The 15,086-nt window shown below is 37.3% G+C and overlaps 1 protein-coding gene across 3 annotated transcripts in view; it reads right to left on the bottom strand.

Annotated features, from left to right (window-relative positions):
• Window positions 1–1,615: 1,615 nt before the first annotated feature.
• Window positions 1,616–15,086, bottom strand: part of WDR33 (WD repeat domain 33) — a 67,051-nt gene continuing 53,580 nt past the window's right edge. For 2 of the 3 annotated variants that reach the window (XM_039347144.1, XM_039347145.1), the window contains exons 16-22: window positions 13,651–14,646; window positions 12,271–12,373; window positions 10,349–10,817; window positions 7,924–8,090; window positions 7,724–7,801; window positions 6,782–6,967; window positions 2,768–2,991 (exon numbers count right to left, since the gene is read on the bottom strand). In XM_039347144.1, the coding sequence (XP_039203078.1) occupies window positions 2,768–2,991; window positions 6,782–6,967; window positions 7,724–7,801; window positions 7,924–8,090; window positions 10,349–10,817; window positions 12,271–12,373; window positions 13,651–14,646 (2,223 nt within the window). Of the gene's footprint in view, window positions 2,992–6,781; window positions 6,968–7,723; window positions 7,802–7,923; window positions 8,091–10,348; window positions 10,818–12,270; window positions 12,374–13,650; window positions 14,647–15,086 lie in introns of all 3 variants that reach the window. The other variant, XM_039347143.1, reaches the window with a different exon arrangement.

The raw sequence follows: 15,086 nt of genomic DNA on the forward strand, positions 1-15,086 counted from the left end.
CTTCGTGCTTCGAGCAGCTGCTCAAAGCACGAAGCTGAAAACACCAGCCTGAAGATGACGAATGGGACTTCGTCGAAACGTCGCCAAGACACTTCCAATTTTACGCGGGAGAAAACCCGAACAACCAAAGACCTACATATATATATATATATATATATATTATATATATATATATATATATATACATACACACACACACACACACACACACACATATACATACATACATACACACACACACACAGGTTAAAAAAAGGATATATGCAGTGTTATCTTCATTTTAGATGTCAAAAGGGTCTCTCTCTCTCTTTCTCTGTCTCTCTCCCTCCCTCTCTATCTGCCCTTGGTCTACCACTCCTCTTCCCCCACTCTTTCTTTCTTTCTTTCTTTCTCTCTGCCCTTGGTCTACCACTCCTCTTCCCCCACTCTTTCTTTCTTTCTCTCTCTCTCTCTCTCTCTCTCTCTCTCTCTCTCTTTCTCCCCCCCCCTCCTATCTGCTGCTCACCTGGCAAGCTTCAAGCTGTTGTCCAACAAGATCAGGGGTAGGCAACCTCGTCTCTTTTATGACTCATGGACTTCAACTCCCAGAATTCCTTAGTCAGCCTAGCTGGGCTAGCTAGCTCTCTCCTGCCCTTCCTGCTTCTTGCTTTCTGCAGAGACGCAGCAAAAGGAGCTCCGCCCAGTAAGCTTTTCAGCTCCTCAGAGAACATATGAGTACACTCTCTTTTACACATACACACACAACACAAACACACACACACACACACACACACACACACACACCCAGAGAGAGAGAGATTGAAGCAGGGAAGCGCAATTGCCTCTCTCTGTCTCTCTCTCTCTGCAAAGGCAGAGGAGGCTGGGAGCCACAGGGGAAGGCTCAAAGAGCCGCATGCGGCTCCGGAGCCGCAGGTTGCCGACCTGTGGAATAGGTATTCCCAAAGCTAATTGATGTCCTCTACTTGGTAAGGAAAAGTCAAAAATATTCAAAATAGAATAGGCTTTATAATTTATCTACCAAAAATGGAGAAATATCTGTACATATGTATTTGTTCTATACAAACTTGTATAATTTGTTATTTTTTCTCAAAGAAAAACATTTAAGAGTCCTTTACAAGGTCGCTTAATTCACTTTAACTGTGTAACTAATAAGTGGTGTGAAGGTATCAAACATTGTTTTGATTTTATGACTCTTACGACTTGCAAAAATGAAGAAATGTACCTGTTTTGCATACTCCTAATGAGAATGATTGCCTTGTTCATTGTGCTTTGAATAAGTTGGTTGGCTTACTATACAGCTGACCCTAAAATATTTTAAATTCTTATCAAGGCTAGGTTTTTAAATTAATGTCTTACCTAAAATCACATTGATCTTTTAACGGCTCAACATCTATGTACACAATATATAGAAATTTCTAGGCTGCAATTGTGTATACATTTTATAATAAATCCTATCATATATATTAGGCTAGTTATCTGCCTTGTTTTTATGCCAAATCATGATGGATTCGCACATCATGCTAAGCAAAACAAAACATATTGTGATGTGTAAAACCAACTTTTGATAAATAAAGCTTAAATTGTCTCAGAATCAGAATACTGGATAATAAACATCTCAACTGAGGACATTTTATTGTAAAATAAATGTAAAACAGATACAGTACTATAATGGAAAGAAACGGTACTTACACCTTTAAGGAAAATATGTAAAGGCTTTTTAAGGTTATGTCTAGATATTCAGACTATAGTTAGGTATTCTTTCTTGATATTTCTGAAGCTATGTTTATCTATTTTAAAAAATAATGTTAAATGGTTTGGTTAAATTATAGCTTCAGAAACAACAAATTCAAGTCATCAATTTAGAAGCCCATTCAGACTCTTCAAAGGTTTTCATTAGGGGTTAGCTACATTTCTTTCTTATCTGAGGTCTTCCATTGCATTTCAAAGTGGTCAAATGGCAGAATATTGGGATGTTTTTCTGAATAAATCAGAACTGATCATTAATTAACAGATTACAGAACAATGTTCATATGTTTTAACTATAAGTCCTTATTGTACCATATACAAATATCTCACTCTATGGACCAAGAAGTACTCAGGGAATCTGTACACGAAACTCTTCTGCTCGTTCTGGTTACGGAAGGGAAAGACATTCCTAGTAATTAACAAAAGTGACTTTCATTTATATATTTTTATAACATGCTAACTGAACATGTGAGGCTTAAAAACTTTGTGTAAGTAACTGTGATAGCTAGTTCTGTGGCAGTGCATGTATCCAACACAGAAAATGTCCATAGAAATTTTAGGAGACGGTTCCTCTATGATATGTGAAAACGTGTATAGAAAAATCACACACTCTTGTTAATTTTTGGACAAATTGCATTCTGTATTCATACAAAAACAACTTTAACTTTTCCTGACAACTGTACATATAGAAACAAGTTCTTGACATGAACTGAAATCTGGATGTGTTCCATATCTCACATCACTAAAAAGAAAAAGAAAAACAAAAACACCCAGCTTTATCTTCAGATATCAATTTAAAAAATATGGATATGACAAGGAATTGGGATGGTATGGAAATGAAACAAAGATTGTTGTGATGGTATTATTAGCTGGTATTTAATGTTGGAAAAGACCTTAGGAACTAATGAACAATCACTTATCTCCATCTAGAGTCCATGTTTGTAGGATTGCAGAATTATTTTTGCAATGATTCTGCAACAAGTGGAAAGACTGGGGTTTTTTTTCCCAGTCATGTCCACTTCTATCGACCCCTTCCTCCACCTCTAGAACCTCCTCGCCTTGACTGGCTTGAATTCATGTTACTTCCTCTTCCCCAGTTACTCCCACTTCTTCCTCCTCTAGAAGGATTGTTTCCTGGAGGTCCTCCAAATTCTTCTCTATGATATCCATCATGGTGTTCTCCATCCAAAGAACTGGATCTTCCAGATTTTGACATTCTCTGTGAAAGCCCCGATTTTCCACGTCCTACAATAAAAAAGGGCAAACTGAAATTAGATCATGTTATTGTTATCTTTCTGACAGAAAATACAAAGAATGTCATCTCACGTTTTTTACACTTTACCACCCCAGAATCTTTGTGTGTGTATTTAAATGAGAGAGACAGAGACAGATTTTTTTTTTAAAGTTAGTGATACAAGTCCTACTGTACTGGCTAATAAATATATTTAGAATTTGTAGCTATTTTTTTATTAAAAAAGTTTTTATTTTCCATTCATACAAAATACAATTAAATTCCTAACCATTGCTACCGCCTGCCCATTCCCCCCAGGCTGCGTCCACCTTCTCTAATCCTTCCCCACTTCCCTCCTCTTTCTCTCCTCCCCTCCTACTCTCTTCCCCTCCCCTTCTCCTCTAACTATCCTACTTCCTCCCTACTCCTTCCTCCCCTCTCATCCCTCTCACACATGAACGCAGCATAGGGGAAATGCCCAAGCGTTTACCATGTCTATATTATCATTACCCACCCACCCACCCACCCTCAACCCTCTCCCCCTCGCTTCCTAGAGCAGAATACAGGGTTATTATTAAGAAAGTTAACAATAATGAAAAAGAAAAAAGAAAAAAGAAAAAAAAGAAAATAAAAGAGAAAAAAACCCATCATACTTAACCTTTCACTCCCCTTAAATTAAGTCATATAAACAAATCTCTACAACAGTTACTATAAAATTTACTCATAAAATAAATGAAACTTTATAGTCCCTTATTTTTTCTGAATATAATCTATCCATCTTCTCCATACAATAATATCTTTCTTGTGTATGATCCTTCAAATAAGCAGAAATTTTTGCCATTTCTGCAAAGTTAGAATTTGTAGCTATTGAAGAAAGATGTACAACATGCCTTGTCAGATCACAATCTTTGGAAATTAAAGAAGATATACACTATTTAATGGCATCTTTCAAACTAATGGCCAGCATGGGTAGCATCACCTAACTTTCTTAGCTTTTTATTTGAATGTCCCTCAACGTTTTATTTTCATCGACCCTTCCCAGTTATTGGTATTTCTAGTACAGTATGAAAAACCAAGGAAACTGCTATAAACATCTGCTTCTTCAATGTGCTGTAACAGTGATACTAGGGAGATCCCTCCTCCCCTTTTTAACGCTATATTTAATTTATAATAAACAATATATATGGCAGTTAGACTGGGTAGTTCCAGGGTTTTAATTTTCCAGGTAATGTTATCTGTATGAGATAAACAGGAATTTTTTGACTTTACCGATTTGTAATATATTTATTATGGATCAGTATGAAATCTATTATTTTGTGGGAAATGACTCTGATTTTTATATTCTCAGCCTCAAAAGTAAATACTTTCAGAGGAAAAATAGAGGCTAAGCAATGAAAGAATAGGAACAAAAAGTGACACAGAAGCAGACTATAGTAACAAGGTTTTTATTTGGTCATTGCATCAATCCTAGGGAACCCCTGAGAGATAGTTTCTGAAATAATTAAATATAATTTACTTTCATTTATTTAGATAAAGCTAAATTGGAGTGAAGTGGCAGGAATAAATTGTTTTGCAGTCCCAAATGTTTAAATATGGATTTAATTTTTAAAAAGAATAAAAAGAAAATAGGTAATAGTTTTTAAATATTTTTATTAAGATTCATTTTTATTTTATTTTTTATTTATGTCCCCTTATTATTTTTTACAAATAACTAAAAGTGGTGAACATATTCAATATACCTTCCTTGTTAAGAAGAAGGAGCAGATAAGGAGGGAGACCCAGGCGACACAGTATTGAATAACTGGAGGTTGTATAAATATTTATAGAAGTATATACCAAAAAGGTTAGATAAATAGAAGTATTAATGTAAGAGAAAATTAATCTTATTGTATATAATACAGATAGGGAAATTTGGAGAGAGGAGTTGCTCGGACATTACCCCTGAATTGTATCTGAAGAGGGATGAGAGGGAAGAAAGGAGAGGAGAGAGAAAAGAGTAAAGGAGGGGAGAAGGAAGTAGGAAGGTTGGAGGAGAAGAGAAGTGGGGAGAAGTGGTGAAGGAAAGAGAAGAGGAATGGAAGAAGAGAGAAGTAGGAAAGAGAAGAAAGGGAGAAAGAAGGTAGAGAAGAAGGAATGTGGATACAGTGAAAGGGGAAATGGGCGAGCAACACCAAGTCATGTGTATGTATTTATTTCATTTTATCAAAAGTATCTTATATATGAATGTAAAAAGAATGTATGTTAACATCTGATAAATATCACGGTATATGTATGGGGAGAGTTTGGAAAAATTAATACACACACACACACCTTCCTTGTTCTATTTTCCCACAATAACCTTGTAAGGAAGGTTGGATTGGGAGTGTGTCTGGTCCAAAGTTACCTAGCAGGACTTGAACTCATGGTAAATTCCTTTCTAGCCTGGTGCCTTAATCACTAGACCACAGGTCGGCAACCTGCGGCTCTGGAGCCGCATGCGGCTCTTTGAGCCTTCCCCTGTGGCTCCCAGCCTCCTCTGCTTTTGCAGAGAGAGACAGAGAGAGGCAATTGCACTTCCCTGCTTCTCTCTCTCTCTCTCTCTCTCTCTCTCTCTCTCTGTGTGTTTTGTGTGTGTGTGTGTATGTGTAAAAGAGGGTGCACTCACAGTGTTCTCCGAGGAGCTGAACAGCTTACTGGGAGGAGCTCCTCCCTTTGCTGCGTCTCTGCAGGAAGCAGGAAGGGCAGGAGAGAGCTAGCTAGCTCAGCTAGGCTGACTCAGGAATTCTGGGAGTTGAAGTCCATGAGTCATAAAAGAGACGAGGTTGCCTACCCCTGAGCTTGTTGGACAACAGCTTGAAGCTTGCCAGGTGAGCAGCAGATAGGGGGGGGGGAGAAAGAGAGGGGGGGGAGAAGAGGAGTGGCAGACCAAGGGCAGATAGAGAGGGAGGGAGAGAGAGAGAGAGAGACAGAGAGAGAGAGACCCTTTTGACATCTAAAATGAAGATAACACTGCACATATCCTTTTTTTACCTGTGTGTGTATGTAATTTTATTCTCTTAAAGCACTCTCTTGGTGATCATTGTTTTAATAGTATGGATATTCCCAAGAGTCATATTTTTACTTTTATTTTTAATGTGTACATATACATATACATACACACACACACACACACACACACACACACACACACACACACATATATATATATATATATATATATATATATACACACACACACATACACAGACAAACACACACAAACACCTATAATAAAGGTAAAAAAGGATATATGCAGTGTTATCTTCATTTTAGATATCAAAAGGGTTTTGCGGCTCCGGGTGTTTTGTTTTTGGTGGGAAACCGGTCCAAGTGGCTCTTTGAGTGTTTTGGGTTGCCTACCCCTGCACTAGACCAAACTAGCTCTCATTCCCAGCATTTCTCAATTTGTCATTTACTATATATACGCAGGAAATAAGCTGAGATTTTAGGTGCCAAAATATAATCCCAAAATTGGTTTGGCTTCTGCGTAGATGGGCTATCCATGAGTATATATGGTAATACCATACTTTTTAAAAGTGGTCCATATATCCCATATACATTTGCTAATAAGTCAATCCTAAAATTTTAATCAAAATATCATGAAAAATGCACCACCTGAAATAAGCCAATAGTGAAAATGAAAACAATGGGAATTTTGAAAATTGGTTTATCTCCAGATGGTGCATTTTCATGGCATTTTGGTTAAGAATTTGAAGGTTGGCTTATCCACATATTATATGTTAGTATATACGATACTACTCAACCTCTCAAAAAATTGTAATTTACCTTTTCCTCTTTCCTCTGGATGCCCAGCTTGCATTTCCATTTCTCTGTGGTCAGAGGTTCCCGGTCCATCATGCCAAGGACGTTTGCGGGGTGGTAATGAGGCCATATCCATTCCTTGCAGTGAGGAGGAACGTTCTCGATTTGCAGGAGAATGTCCATCGTGAGAAGGGTGGTCTTGGCGGGGACCTGATCATGACAAAAGACAATGAGGTGAGAAATTTAGTCCAAGTAAATAATTTCATAGTAGAAATTTTTCTGTAAACTCTTTTTTATTAAAAACAAACCCAAACCCAGACAGTGTGACAAAGATACATGCCTTAAATTCCTGTCAATCAGATATCATTTATTATCAACTCTTAATTACACATGCACACACACAATTATTTGAAAAAGTATTTGCTCCCTTTCACTTTTTATGAATTTTGCCAATGTTATCAGAGTTCTGTAGGTCATTCAGAAATGTAAGGGGAGTCTATGTGAACAACAGCACCAAGGTTTGATCCTTGTTTAACTATAATTACTGAAACCCAACACTTTTTATAATAGGTGATTGGTCTTTCAAAAAGTTAAGGGAAACAATAAAGTGAAATATATTTCTTGTCTTTATGACTCCAAGTACAGGGAAAGCAAGCTATTTGGATGTCAAAAGGGATAGAGTGAAATAAAATATATTGTTTAACTTTTTAAAAGTAAACTGAAATGACTGATAGCTCTTTATGGAAATCTGAAGCAGAACTTGAAAGTGCAAGGGAGAAACTTTTTAGAATGATCTAAGCAGATTGCCTAGCTTTTGGTAAATGAAAGGAGGCAAAAGATATAGCATAGCATTTACCTTTCAAATCAAGTATGTGAAAGCAGCATTACTTCCAAGCAAATGGAAAATAGTGCATGAACACTAGTATTCAATAGTGCTCAAGTCTAGCACAGATTTAAAATTTTCACCTGGTTCTCGATTTCCATCCATTCGGCCTTCAAAATGAGGATATTCATCTGGAGTGGGAAGGAGACCTTTTCGTCCTCCTATATTAAAAAAACCAGATATGGGATATCAAAGTGCACATTACTGTAATACAAAGTACAAAAAAGGCTTAGAATAATGTGGACCGTATCATATGTTATTTTTAATTGAACATGAACTATACCTCTTGGAGTACCTCGACCTCTTCCCCGACCACTGTGATCTCTTCCCCTTGCATTTTCCTCTGACGAGTCAAATTTTTCTTCTGGCACAAAATCATCAGGTCCAGGAAAACTGTCTCTTCCTCTTGGTCCTCGGCCTTCATGCCTTGAGGGCGTGCCTCTCCTAAAGCTTCAGCAAACAAAGTAGGAATATTGCCTTATGTAGAAGTTCATGCTGTCAAGATTATATTCAATTAAAATTTTAATTTCTTTACAAAATAAACTTTGAAACACTACAATTGTTTTACAGAATGACAGCTTCTCAACCTTTTGGCTAAAATCAAATGTAGATATTAACAACTATTTACTTTTATTCTTTGACAGAAATCAGAACTTTTGTTAAAGTCACAAAGTGACTTTGCAACAACAAATGTGTTTGCTTATACGAGTTCCAATCAATTAACTAATCAAATTGAATACATTCATATATGATATAAAATTCATGAAGTACTCATGAGTTTGAAAACTCTGGACAAAGTGTAAATAATTAATCTATCCATGGTGGAAAGGGGACAAGCTTATCCTTAACATTCTTTTAAATCTCATTTGGGGATTTCCCAATTTCTATTTACAGCAAAGAACTTATTGAAAATGGATTCAAATTGTGAACATTCAAACTCCATTTGTATTATGCTCCCTTTTTCTGTGTCTTAATTGCAGTTTTATTAGCCTCTGACATTCATTATCACAAGAAAGGCCACTGTGGTACCATACTGGCTATTAGGGGAAAAAAAGTTCAGTATTATGACTGATTAATATAAAAATCAAATTACAGATAAGAATTATAGTGGGTTATCTGTTACTGAATAATGGCAACTGAACTGCAAACCAGATTCAAGCAAAGTATCATTGAGGCCAACCATATCTTGTTTGTATCAGTAAAAATTGCTGTATAGAGAGAGAAGTGAATTTTTGAATACTCAGCTTTATGAAAGTTGAGTGAGTGAAAAACTAAAGTGAAAAAGTAGCTGTAGGCCACAGGTTTCTTATTGCATAGCTTGGAACCTCATAACATGATTTCTATACACATGTGAACCAAACTAAAAAATTTGTGTGGTTTCCAAAGCACTTGGCAAAATGAACAGTTCAAACATAAATCTACTCAGAGCACTGTGCAAGATCTTAGGAAGGCCACAACATTAAACAAAATATGTAAGAGTTACTATGTAGTAGCTACTAACACAAACATCAAGTTTCTATTTGTTTCTGAATCTGCATTTCCTTAATTTGTTCCTGTATGCCTAAAAGAAATTAAATGAGTGAACGTTGAAAAAAAAATTAGGGGAAAACATAAAATATCTTGACTTCTATAAGAACTGGGAACAAGATAATCCAATTATTTCTGTTTTATAATGTATTCTACTAATTCTGCAACAGTATAAGTATGAAGCAGTGCATCAGAGCAATAGTATAAAAGTTGCTATTTCATATGCAAGAACTTTTTATCTGAACTAAACTCGGTTAACAATATTATCTAACTTAATTGGTATTCCATTTCTTATATTAAAGAACTTGCAGTGGTTAGAACTGAGACACTTATTAGAACTGATACACTTAGTAAACCTAAATCTTGCCAGCTGTTTCAGAGAGGGATTATGGAAAAAAATGTACAAAGAAACCTTAAAGCTTCCGTCATTATATCTTTTTCATTACCAAGCTGTAAACAAATGTTTCTATTTTAGTATTCAGATTTTAATAAAATATAGCTCAGGATCTACAAGAGTACAGTTTATATTTAAGTAAATATCTCAGTGAGGTCATTTTTTCCAACATTCTGAAGATAGGATTGTTTATAATGCTGAATTATTGGTAATGGCATTATTATAGTCAACTCAAAATCAAGAAAATATTTCAGGGAAGCATTTTTTCAAAATGATTTATTCTAAAGTCTATTTGTAATTTAAATTTACATATGCCATTAACAATGTAGTTTGAAGGAGAACCTTCAGCCTGATGCCAGTTTAACTGCACATTTTTTTTCACTATGAACTCTACAAAATTCAGCTAGTACAACTTCATTAACAGAGAAAGGGAGGAGTGTTACAGATTAAAGAATCAAAGGTCTGATTGTTAGGCCTTTAACTTGAAGTTAAAATAGTTCTTTGCATTCTAACCAAAGGGACTGATCTGTATTCCTAATAAATCTGGTTCCCAATTCCTTTATTTGGTGTCTACAGAAATAAATACTAAGATATAAGTGCTGTACAAAACCATTTTTATAACTTTGTTTTAATAATGATTTGATAAGACACATGCATAAGAATTTAAATATGTACAAATATTTAAATTAGCTGGTTCATTATTAGAATTAAATACTTTTCTTTAAATATGAAACAAGAAAGAACACTTTGCCTAATTTTCAATTAATAAAATTATTAGAATTCTTACTTTTCATCTCTTCTTCCTCGATATCGTGTTTCCTCTGGATCATGAGAGAATCGCTCATCTGAAGATCTCCGTCCATCCCATGACCCAGGAGCTCCACGGTTTGGACCCCTACTATCTCCTTCATTGAATTCTCTGTGATCAGGAAGAAAAGGAGGGCCTGGACCACTTCTTCTCCATTTCTCTTCTTGAGGTGGACCTCCTCTTCCTTCAAATTCACGTAAACGGTGTCCAAATCGCTTGTCTGGATGAAAGTCTTCACGAAATTCATCTGTTCGATCAAAATCATCATGGAAATCTGAATGAGGTGCCCTCCTGTCTTGCATACCCCTACTGTCTCTACCATCATTCCATTCTTGACCACCTCGGAAGGGACCTCTTTCAGGACCGTGATCTGGGCCACCACTATTCTGGTCATGTCGCCTTTCTGAGAGTGGGCCAACTTGATGGCTTGGTGGACCACGCGAATCACCTTAAGATAAATGAAAAATATCTGAAATATTTAAAATGTTTTTTCAATCCACTAAACATGTATTTTTGCAGTTTTATGGAAAAACTTTCAGCTATTAAAGGCAAGTGTAATAGGAGGAGAATAACCTTGAGATAGGAGGAAGAACTGTAGCCTAGACCAGAGCTCCCCAACCTTTCCGGGTTGACGGCCCAGAAGGAAAGGGAGGAGCAGGTGTGTGTATATGTGTGTATATGTGCGTATGCACAAACAGGTGCACACACGCGGTAGTGCAAGTGCCTGTGCACATGCGCAAGTGGGCCGCTAGAGCCTGTGTGATGTTGGTGGCAGACCTAATGCCCCCGCGCATGTGCAAACGGGGCTGCTAGCACCTGCATGGCAGCGCTAGCCAAGTGGGGGTGCGCATACATGTGCGCGCACTCACCAGCCATTCCTGCGGCCCAGTGGCCAAGGTCATGGCCTGGTACCGGTCCACGGCCCACAGGTTGAAGACCCCTGGCCTAGACAATAGTCTGATAAATAAAATCTGATACCACATCAGAAATGTAATTTGAGAAAGTATCTCAGAATTAACTCTCCCTCATTTTCAGGAATGAAAAGTGGGAGCACTTTCAGACTGGCATGATTCTGTTATGACAATCTTACAATAGAAGTAGCATTAGTATTTATGATTTTGGTTTTCTGTTTTGGACTGCTTTGAAGGGTTGACAAAAAGCTACTTATGATTCTGTCTGTTTCTCAAAATTTTACAAAGTAGATATATTTAGGATAAAAATAAAGCTGCCTTTAGCGATTGAATGATGAATTTGTCAATGCATACGGTGTTCAAGTAGTGCTCCAGTTGTTTTGAGACTGCACCCAAGACACCTATTAGACTCTAATGCAATCAGTTCAGTGAAGGCCACTAGAACCATGTTCACCTTTGCTCCAAACCCCCCAGGGAATCACAATTCACAATTAAACTTCTGCTACAATGCATGTTATATGACCAATTAAGCTACCTGAGTTAGAATCACACACATCTCTTACTGAAATAATGGGAATACTTTTCTTTAAACATATCCTATAGCATATTCATTTATTTCATTCTATTGGTTACCTTATAGTCCTATCATCATTTATTATGTGTTGTAATTGAGATATTATAATAAAATTTTGTTGTCAGAGGCTTTCCAGAAGACAATTTCCTTCATAATCCTGCTGTTCAACTATTGCTCAGAGCTAGTTAGTTGAAACACTGATTTAAGTATTTGCATCATTAGTTTTGCTACACTTGTGGTCACAATTAAAAATATTGTATGTTTGAATATCCTTGAATACGCACAAGAAGCACCAATATATTAGTTTTCATGGTTTTGAAAATTATATGAACAATCTAGGTCATTTACTCCCGCCTACTATAAGACTTTAGAAATGCTTTGGTCATTCATTCTGATCCAGCCATGTGTTTCATTACCTTTACTAGAAACAGATCCTTGATTGTGAGGGCCATGACGACCTGGTCCTCCATGCTGCCCCAATCCTGGTATCAATGGTGGAGGACCAGGATTCTGTCCTTCCTGTAAGTTTAATTTAAGTGAGATGAAATGAAACAAGAATTTTAACTTATATATGCTATTTTATAAGCACCCATAAGCACTACTTCCTAATTCTGTATGGGTTTGTGTAAACAAATACTGTCACAATAAAGTGAAGTTATTTTTCTTGTTCTTGAATAATGCAACAAGGTAATATGGATCTCTATCATTCAATAAAAATTAAAAATAATAAAATAAAAATAAATAAATAAATAAGAAAGAAAAAAATAAATTCAAAGGGTAGATTGAATGGACCACTAGATCTTTTTCTGTCGTCAGTTCTCTATGTTTCTATACTGTATATAACACAAAGGACAAAAATGCCAGCTCCTATATTGTTTTCAAACTACAGAAGCTTTTAATGTACTGCTTTACAAACAACATGCAAATATAGGGAGTCCTTGTTCAGTGACTGTTTGAAGTTACAATAATGCTGAACAAGGGCACTTACAGCTGTTCCTTGGACTTGGGACATCACAGTGTCCCCATGGCCAGTGATTGGCACTTGGCAACTGGTTTGCAATTACAATTGTCGCAGTGTCTCATGGTCACGATTGACATTTATTTCACTGCCAGCCTCTAACAAGCCAAGTTAAAGGGGAAGTCAGCGGAAAGTAACAAATGATGATCATTTGATCGTGCTGCAACCAGGCCGGATTCAACTAATGATGGTGAGTGGAACTGCTGCAACTGCTGTAATGTGACACTGCACTCTACAATCACATTGCTTAGCAACAAAGTCCTGGTCCCAATTAGCATCATTAAGTGAGGACTACCGATATTGAAAACGTTTAAAAACATACTAATGATTCATCTGGACATAGATAAATTAAACAATTACTACTGAAATATTACAAAACCCTTGAAGAACAGAGTTCTGGATTTTCATAACATTTGGAACTCTCTTTCTTAATGCTTAAAACAGCAAATTGTATTGTCATAGTCAGTGAGACAAAATATTATTTGGAATTCCCTGTGCTTTTACATAGCCCTGAATAGAATTTTTGCAAGTCCATTATTAAAATCCACATTTTGACATTTGAAACCTAAACTATGTCCCTTAATTTCTAGTTAACTTTGTTAGTACTGAAGTTGTAATAATATTTATGCACTGTTTCCAACTGAACCTGATGAGCCAATTATTGCTCTCTCAGATAGTTAAGTTACTTTATAGAATACATTTATTATATACTTTGAATTGATATAATTTTCTTCCTGACAGATAATTATGCAAGAAAAACTACCTCTCCCATACATACCTGACCAAACGGGGCTCGAGGCCCATCACCAAGTAAGGGAGTTTTCTGTTGCTGGAAAGATGGAGGACCTTGGGCAGGATGGGGCCCCCTTGAAGGATTCTGTTGTCCTTGAGGCCCAGGTGGCCCTTGCATATTTCCTTGAGGTGCTACCATATTAGCTTGTGGAGGCCCTTGTTGTCCTTGTGTACCTGGTGGCCCACGCAATTCCTGCGGAGGTCCCATCATTGAACCCTGAGGTGGAGGACCTCTGAGCTCCTGGGGGCCATGCCCCAACAAACCATGAGGTCCTCTAATTTCTTGTGGTGGATGACCCATCATCATCCCCTGTGGGCCAGGACCTTGAGTCTCTCGTCCTGGAGGACCTTGCATGCCTCTTGGATTAAGTCCCATCAAAGGTCCTTGGGATACAGGACCCTGCATCCCTTGAGCTCCCTGTACTCCATGGGGTCCTTGTATCCCCCTTGGGCCAGGTGGTCCCTGACCACCAGGTGGCCCTTGAGGACCTAAATGGCCTTGTGGTGCAGGTGGAACTTGTTGACCTAAGTGACCTTGAGGCCCAGGTGGTCCTTGTGGGCCTAAGTGACCCTGAGGTCCAGTATTACCTGGTGGACCTGGAGGGCCCATGGGCCCATGAGGACCAGGATGTCGATGCATTCCTTGATGTCCATGAAGTTCTTGAGGTCTTGGAATTCCTTGTGGAGGTCCTTGAGGACCAACAAACCCTTGTGGTCCACCACCTCCTTGGTGTAAAGAAAGAGGTCCCATTTGTCCTTGAGGTCCTGGAGGCCTGAACTGTCCCTGTGGCCCTGGTGGTCCAATCTGAGGCATATTCATTGGCATCTGTTGAGGTGGATGGGCTTGCTGAAATCCTTGAGGTACCTGAGACATTGGACCTTGTCCTGGAAAATGTTGGGGTCCATGAATAGGTCCTCCTGGAGGAGGTTGCTGTTGACTTTGTTCTGCTTGCTTCTGTGCAAGTCTCTCAATCTTCAGTTGCTGTGGAAAAAAGCACATATGCCTAAAATTGTTAGGAACAAATGGAAACAGCTATTTCTATTTGTAGTTTTTATTTTTAATTGTTGTTTCAACTGAACAAATTAAAAAATCTGACTGGCAAGAGATTACAATATGTGACTGAACACTACAATGTTATAGCATAACAAAAAGGAGTTGCAAGGAACAGTACTCATTTATACATAAAATAAATGAGCACTATCCATATATTAAGTATTAATGGCTTAGTACTCTATTTTTCTTCTGTCTATATTTCTGGACACTTTCTCATCCAATCAACTCAAAACAATAGCAATTGTTTTCTTCAACTTAAATATTATATGTATTATACCTCCAAAGTAAACACAGTATATCCTAGCAGTATGCTTACTGCTGTTTTCCCATTCCTTTAATATGATATAGATGTTTTGAAGAATGCTAAT

The sequence above is a fragment of the Crotalus tigris genome, unplaced genomic scaffold, assembly GCF_016545835.1.
Source record: "Crotalus tigris isolate CLP2741 ecotype Arizona unplaced genomic scaffold, ASM1654583v1 scf7180000018053.2689490, whole genome shotgun sequence".
Taxonomy (NCBI): Eukaryota; Metazoa; Chordata; class Lepidosauria; order Squamata; family Viperidae; genus Crotalus; species Crotalus tigris.